Source organism: Cebus imitator, unplaced genomic scaffold, assembly GCF_001604975.1.
Source record: "Cebus imitator isolate Cc_AM_T3 unplaced genomic scaffold, Cebus_imitator-1.0 Scaffold82, whole genome shotgun sequence".
Taxonomy (NCBI): Eukaryota; Metazoa; Chordata; class Mammalia; order Primates; family Cebidae; genus Cebus; species Cebus imitator.
The window spans coordinates 5,553,571-5,561,934 of NW_016107397.1; the positions used below are offsets into that span (position 1 = coordinate 5,553,571).

The 8,364-nt window shown below is 45.2% G+C and overlaps 1 protein-coding gene across 1 annotated transcript in view; it reads right to left on the minus strand.

Moving 5' to 3' along the window:
• Positions 1–6,413: 6,413 nt before the first annotated feature.
• The window catches only part of NPTX2 (neuronal pentraxin 2), a 13,453-nt gene continuing 11,502 nt past the window's right edge, over positions 6,414–8,364 (minus strand). The window contains exon 5 of the mRNA XM_017533710.1: positions 6,414–7,861. Within this exon, the coding sequence (XP_017389199.1) occupies positions 7,634–7,861 (228 nt within the window). The 3' untranslated portion in view covers positions 6,414–7,633. The remainder of the gene's footprint in view (positions 7,862–8,364) is intronic.

Here is an 8,364-nt window from a genome sequence, read left to right on the forward strand (position 1 = left end):
CAGGCTGGAGTGCAGTGGCAGGATCTCAGCTAACTGCAACCTCCACCTCCTGAGTTCCAGTGATCCTCCTGCCTCAGCCTCCCGAGTAGCTAGGATTACAGGACCCCACCAGCACGCCCAGCTAATTTTTGTATTTTAGTAGAGACGGGGTCTTACCATGTTGGCCAGTCTTGAACTCCTGACCTCAAGTGATCTGCCCACCTCGGCCTCCCAAAAGTGCTGGGATTACAGAGTGAGCCACTGCACCTGGCCTCCTTCTCATATAAGGGCAGTGTCCAGGTTTCACCACTTAAGTCCAGTGTTAGCTTTGGATTTTTCCATAAGTGCCCTTAATCATGGGGAAAAGTACCCTACTCTTCCTAGTTTATTAAGTGCTTTTCCCATGTAAAGAGTCTTGGATTTTGTCAAATGTCTTTCAGTATCTATAGAGATGATCACATGGGCTTTTTTCCTTCTTTGTATTAATGTAGTGTATTACATCGATTAATTTTCTTATGTTGAACCACCCTTGAATTCCTGGAATAAATCCCACTTGGTCATGGTATATTATCTTATTTCCTATTAGGTTCACTTTGCTAGCATTTCATTAAGGATTTTGTGTCTATATTCATGAAGGATATTGGTTTTTTTTTTGAGACAGAGTTTCATTCTGTCGCCTAAGCTGGAGTGCAGTGGCGTGACTTCAGCTCACTGCAACCTCCGCCTCCCAGGTTCAACCAATTCTCCTGTCTCAGCCTCTCAAGTAGCTGGGATTACAGGTGCCCACTATCACACTGGGCTAATTTTTGTATTTTCAGTAGAGACAGAATTTCACCATGTTAGCCAGGCTGGTCTCAAACTCCTGACCTCAGGCTATCCGCAGACCTCAGGCTGTGAGCCTCCACTTCCCAAAGAGCTGGGATTACAGGTGTGAGCCACCACACTCAGCCTGGTCTGGAGTTGTCTTGTAATATCTTTGGTTTTGGTATCAGGGTAATGAGGGCCTCATAACATGAGTTAGGAAGTCCTAACTGTCCTCTCCTACTTTTCGGAAGACTTTGTGTGAAGGATTTGTGTTAATTCTTTGATTGGTAGAATTCACCAGTGAAAAAATATAGTCCTGAGTTTTTCTTTGTGGGAAATTTTAAAATTACTAACTCAATTTCTGTACTAGGTATACTCAGATTTTCTTTTTTTTTTTTTTTTTTTTTTTAAGTCAGTTTCAGTAGTTTATCATTCTTTGAATTTGTCATTTTATCTAGTTTATCCAATTTTTTGGCATATAATTATTCATAGTATTATCTTGTAATTCATTTTATTTCAGTAAGATCAGTAGTACTGCCCCCTCTTTCCTTTCTGATTTCAGTTGTGTCTTTTTTTCTTTTTCTTTTTGAGACAGTCTTGCTCTGTCATTCAGGCTGGAGTGCAATGGCGCGACCTCAGCTCACTGCAACCTCTGCCTCCCAGTTTCAAGTGATTCTTCTGGCTCAGCCTCCCAAGTAGTTGGGATTACAGGTGTATGCCACCATGCCCAGCTAGTTTTTGTATTTTCAGTAGCAATGGGGTTTTGCCATGTTGGCCAGGCTGGTCTGGAACTTCCGACAAGTGATCTGCCTGCCTTGGCCTCCCAAAGTGCTGGGATTACAGGCATGGACCACTGTGCCCGGCCAGGTTGTATCTTTTTTCTTGTTCAGTCTAGCCAAAAGTTTGCCAATTTTGTTAATGTTTTCAAAGAAACAATTTTCGATTTTGGTGTTCTCTATTGTTTTTCTATTTTCTATTTCATTTACCCCTACTCTAATCTTTATTATTCTCTTCCTTCTGCTAGCATTGGGTTTAGTTTGTTTTTTTCCTAATTCTTTACTTTCCAAAGTTAGGCTGCTGATTTGAGATCTTTTTTAATGCAAGCATTTATAGCTATAAATTTGCCTCTTAGCACTGCTTTTGCTGTGTTCCGTAAGTTTTCATTTTCAATTCTCTCTAAGCTTTCTGATTTCCCTTGTGATTTCTTCTTTGACCCATTGGTTGTTTAAGAATTTGTCATTTAAAGCCAGGTGTGGTGTCTCACACCTATAATCCCAGCACTTTGGGAAGTGGAGGCTCGCAGGTCACCTGAGGTCAGGGGAGTTGTTGAAGGCCAAAATTGGTGAAACCCTGTTCTGCCTTTTAATTGGAGTGTTTAGTACATTTACATTTAATGTTTACTGATAAGGTAGGGTCTATGTCTGCCATTTTGCTATTTTTTTATATGTCTAATTAATGTGTTTTGTGTTCCCTTATTCCCCATTACTGCCTCCTTTTACGTTAAATGAGTATTTTGTAGTGTTGTATTTTAATTCCCTGTTGTTTCTTTTAATACATTCTTTCAAGTTATTTTCTTAGTGGTTGCCTGAGGTACAATTAACATCTTAATTTATAATGATTGGATCTAGATTAATAACAACTTCATTAAAATAGCAACAAAAAATTTGTTTTTATATAGCTTCACTTCCTTTCCACTCTTGTTCTGTTATTGTCATATAAATTACATCTTTATACATATATGCCCATCAATGCAAATTTACAACTATTGCTTTATGCAATTGTCTTTTTTTTTTGAGATGGAGTCTGGCTCTGTCGCCTAGGCTGGAGTGCAGTGGTGTGATTTTGGCTCCTTGCAACCCCTGCCTCCCGGGTTCAAGTAATTCCCCTTCCTCAGCCTCCTGAGTAGCTGGGATTACAGGCACACACCACCACACCTGGCAAATTTTGTATTTTTAAATAGAGACAGGGTTTCAGCATGTTAGTCAGGCTGGTCTCAAACTCCTGACCTCATTATCCACCAGACTCGGCCTCCCAAAGTGCTGGGATTACAGGCATGAGGCATCTTACCAGCCTGCAGTTGTCTTTTAAATCGGATCGAAAAAGAAAAGAGTTATAAACAAAAAAGTACACTTAGGCTTTTATAATTACATGTATAGCTACATTTAACAATGCCCTTCATTGATTTGAGTTACTATCTAAAGGACTCCCTTTAGTATTTTTTTTTTGTAGAGCAGATCTACTAGTGTTAAATTGTCAGTTTTTGTTTATTTGAAACGTCTCAATTTTGCCTTCATTTTTGAAGGATGGATTTGTCAGATATAGGATTCTTGGTTGACAATCTTGATCTTTCAGCACTTTGAATGTGTCATTGCTCCGCCTTCTAGCATCCATAGATTCTGATGAGAATTCAGCTATAAATTTTATTGAGGATTCCTTGTACATCTTGAATCTCTTCTCTCTTCCTGCTTTCAAAATTGTCTTTAGTTGGTTTTCAACAATTTATGATGTTTCTAGGTGTGAATCTCTCTGTTTATCCTACTTGGAGTTTAAGTTTTTAAAAGTTGTATTTTATTTCTCTCCCCAAATTCCAAATATCAGCATGTCCTGCCGACTACTTCTGAGTATGTCCTAAATCCTTCCACATTTTTTCTGTCTGCTCTGCTACTTTCCTAGTCCAAGTCATCATGATCTCTCACCTGGACTAGTACAGTAACCTCCTCATTGAGTCTCTCTACTTCCATTTACAATGCTCTACAGTTTCCTCCCAAGCCACCAGGAAGAGTAGTGGTCTTACAGTATTAATCAAATTATCACACTCCTCTGCTTAAAACCTCCAGACTTAGCTGGGTGCAGTGGCTCATGCCTGTAATCCCAGCACTTTTGGAAGCCAAGGCAAGAAGATCACCTGAGGTCAGGAGTTCAAGACCAGCCTGACCAACATGGAGAAGCCTCATCTCTACTAGAAATACAAAAAATTAGCCAGGCTTGGTGGCATATGCCTATAATCCCAGCTACTCAGGAGGCTGAGGCAGGAGAACCGCTTGAACCAGGGAGGCAGAGTTTGTAGTGAGCCAAGATTGCGCCACTACACTCCAGTCTGGGCAATAAGAGCAAAATTCCTTCTCAAAAACAAAGAAAGAAACCCCCAGACTTCCCATTTCTTTAAGATCTCAACATGGGCCCTTTGTGATCTGACCCTACAATCTCTTCAACCTATCCACTCCTCCCATCTCCAGTGAACGCAGCCACCCTGGCTGTTTCTTCTCTTGAACATCCAAGCTCAGCTCTCTACCTTAGGGCCTTCACACTGGTTGTTCCCTCTGTCTTCGAGGTTCCATCCATGATTTTATCTATGATTCCTTCTCTTCAATTAGGTCCCAGCTGAAATGTGTCCTCAGAAAGTAGTTCCCCAGTTACTCCCTATCACATCACCAGCATTTTTAAAAAATTTCTATATTTGCCTTCGATCTATACTCCCCACTGAAGTTAATCTTCATTTAAAGGAGAACTCTGCTATCTTGCTCACCATTGCATCTCTAGTGCCTGGCATAGTTGCTGACACATAGTAGGTGCCCCAAATATTTGTTGATAGAATGAATGATAATATCTGTGCTCAAAAGGAAGTCATCTTTTCTTTCTGAGAACTTCTGTATAAGGAGAGCTGGTGTTGAAGCCCCCAGAGGCTGGGAAGGACCTTGGTCTGCCTTTCCTATTGGTAGAGACCTGGTCCCAGGCTGCCTTTGATTTAGCCGCATTTTATTACTTTTCAATTCATTAATCATTGATCTTTTGGCTACAGTTTCCATGACAACCCTTAACCAACCTGAATATTCCATCATCAGGCAATCTCTACCCCACCTGTCTTGGAGAACCTAGTTTGCTATCAATGTTTTTCCAGCCTTGTACAAAGGATAAGGGTCTTGAGTGGGGGAAACTGAGGTCACGGGTCTCCTTCACACAGGAGGGTCAAGGCATAAGGAACTTACTGGATTACATAAATGATTCTTGTTTCTTCTCGTCTGTCAGGAGGACCAAACTGCCAACAGGAGGACCAGTGTGCAGCTATGATATGAGAGATGGTTCTCTCATCTTCAGGTCAGGTCAGCAAGGAGCATTTTGATCCCATGTTGTGGCCTCAAAGCCCTTCCAGCTGCAGGGAGGAAGTTATCTGACTCAGCAGGGGTTCCGAAGCCCTGATGCAGAGATGCTTTTGCGGGAGACAGTGCCAGGGAAACAAGTTGGCCCAAATCAGCACCTGGCATGCATGTGAAATGAAGAAACCCCTCAATACCTTTCAGGGGGAGATCTGAGTAGCTGACGTTTCCAACATGAAGGGGATTAAAAACAAACTGCTCTCCACCTGGTCTCAGCACTTCGAGTTCCAAAGGTCCTCAAGCAGGAAATCTGGCCTCATTTCATGTTGTTTTATTTTTTTGAGATGGAGTTTTACTCTTGTTACCCAGGCTGGAGTGCAATGGCACAATCTTGGATCACTGCGAACACCAGCTCCCGGTTCAAGCAATCTCCTGCCTCAGCCTCCCAAGTAGCTGGGATTACAGGCATGCACCACCATGCCCAGCTAATTTTGTATTTTTATTAGAGATGGGTTTCTCCAGGTTGGTCAGGCTGGTATTGAGCTCCTGACCTCAGGTGATCCGCCCACCTTGGCCTTCCAAAGTGTGAGCCACTGCACCTGGCTTCATCTCATGTTCTACCCAGCACCATTGAGTCAGTTCTTGCCAAGTTACACTTCGCAACATCAAAAACAGACTCGAACCTCCGTGACCTGCTGGTCTTGGTTTTAGAAGCTACGGCTTCCATTTCAGCCTTGGTATCAAGTACATCTGGCATACAGTGTCAGTTGGCTCCAAGATTGGGCTCTGCCCTGCTATTATAAAACAAATTGACATTGCTATTTGGAAAAGGGACAAACCAAGTTATGCAGCTACCAAGACAGAGTAAAGCTATAAAGGTGGAAATGGATGGTGGTAGCACGGAGATCTAATGCTTGTGAAAGGAGTGTGACCATCAACATACCAACCAGGGCCAGGTAGGCCCAGAGAGGCGCTCTGGGAGGACACAATGGCACTGGGCCCCTTGAAGTGAGTGAGAGTGAGCAGTGGGGGGGACAGAGTCCTCAGAGCCACGGGGCAGGCTTTGAGCCCAGCTTCACCCTCTACTGGCATGATCCCAAAGTAGCTTTAATTGTTGTGTATTCACCTGTAAAATGGGATTAGCTCATTCAGGGAGGATTCAATGAGATGATGTCTAAAGAACACCTGCACAGGGTAGATGCTAGGCAGGTACCACACCTGGAAGGTGGCTGCAGGTCTTGTAGCTAAACTGCATCTCCTGGTTGAGACAGGGGTGGGCTGGGGACAAGGAGCCTGGGCAGAGCCTGCCGGGAACCCACAGCCTGAGCCAGGCATTGAAATAGGAAGGATGAGAGCTGGACCATACCCTCCTCCAACCATCCTCAGTGACCCCAAACCCACCAGATGCAGGCTTGAGTGTGGCCACCATGGTCAGGCCCTGGAAAACCAGAGACATCATCCTTCTGCCAGAAACTTCTGGCAAAGCCCTACTCTTCCCACAGTCAGCCCAGACCACAAGGAAGACAAACACGGAAGCATCTTTCAGTGCACTTTAATCAGAATTCCATCATCAGAAGAGTTCTCATAGCATACAATGTCAGGATGGGCGTGTCGACTGGTCCTACAAATGGAATATCCACAGATTTGCACTTCAAACATGTATGAAAAATAAAATATATAATATTTAGCTTTATAAATTTCCCCACTTCGTCACTTTATTTTTAAAATAAATGACTACCCCTGTCCAAGACAGTGAGTAGCTTGGAGTCACTCCACAAATCTCCAGCCAAATGATCTCCGTTTTCTTAAAAAGTTCTGCGGGGAAATACTTGATGAAGACAGTCCAGTGCTTACAGGAATCAACGTGAATTTAAAACGAGCACACTCTTCACAGTGGGGTGGAACATCAGAAAATGGGAGCCTTCTTCTAATGGCTGTTCTTTTCTGTTGGGGGAAAAAAAACCAAATCCTCCAAACCACACCGGATGGTTGTAAAAAGCTGCAACGGAACCTTTGGCACCAGATGAGAAGAGAGGCCTTTTAATGCCATAGCTAGTGATGATTCAGTCAAAGCATTGGTCTAAGGAAGAGATGATGGGGGGAAGGGCCGGCGAGCACAGCACTTCTCCTTTCTGAGCCCCCTGACGCCCCCTTTCTGGAGCCACAGACACCCCCACTGCTTTGGGAAAGGCAGGGCTTTGTCTGGGCAGCCTGGGCGTTCTTCAGACGGGAAGATTCACAATGTACAGAACACAAAGGGAGAGGCCCTTTTGCAGATCAGTGGGATAGCTGCTTGCTGAGAGCTCAGTCACCAGCGGGGACACACTTAATGCACAAGGGACACGGGCACTCCAGTGGGATGGCTGCACAACTGTGAGAGGGGACAGACAGAAGGGGTGCACGGGACACCAAGGAAGAGGAGGGCAGCAGGGCTCAGGCTGCAATAGCATTTACAGGGGCTCTGAAGAGGGGCTGCTGGACCTGCCTCCACTTGCAGCAGGAAGGCAGATATTCGCCCACTTGTGGCTTGGGGCATCTTCCCTGGAGACCCCAGCACTACTTTGAACAGAAACAGAATCTTGGTAGGGAACAAGCCAATGACAGACACTGCCGCAGTCCCGGTCTCAGAGATTCCCGGGGAATGAGCTCTGGGGACCATGAGCCCTGCCCGGCAAGAGTTTAAGTGAGGGAGTCAATGGCCCTGAAATTCCACGGGAACAGCCTGATCTCAGCCTCCTGGACAGAGGAGAAGGTGGCTACAAGTCAAGGAGACGCTCTTCACACGTCTCCACGGGCCACTTGGAGGCCCCTCCGAACACATCGACATTGTTGTCCACCCACGGGATGATGTTGCCCGGCATGTTTGTGGAGCAGTTGGCGATGTTGACAATTTCTTGTGCGCGAAGGACGCGGTCCCATATGTTGAACTGGCTGAGCTCCCCAACAAATGCCTGAGTGGCATCAAACCTACCCCCCACGGTGTCCTGGGGAATGGGAACAAGAGGGCTGTGTCAGGGCAGGTTCACAAGCAACATGTCCTCTAAGTTCCCCTGCACACGGGGTACAGACAGGAGATCTGGGCATTTCTCTGATGCCCTCCGCTCAACACTGAACAATACTCCCTGACTACCTGTTTCTGCAGGTTCTCCCAGGCATGTCAGAACTGGGAGGCGGCATTGCTCAAATCTCCCCATTTTATACAGGGAAACTGAGAGATTGCTCAAAGTCCCAAAGCCAGGATCACAACCAGGTCTCATGACTCTCAGCCCCTCCCAGCAGAGATGTAGTAGGAAATTGAGGGAGGAGTGGACCAAGGAGGAACCAGACTCAAAGTCCCTCAATGCACCTGTGTCTACTCCCCCACTGTCCATCATCAAACCCCCCAATGCAGCTGCATCTACTCCCCCATTGTCCGTCATCAAACCCCCAATGCACCTGTGTCTACTCCCCGCTGTCCATCATCAAATCCCCCAATGCACCTGCGTCT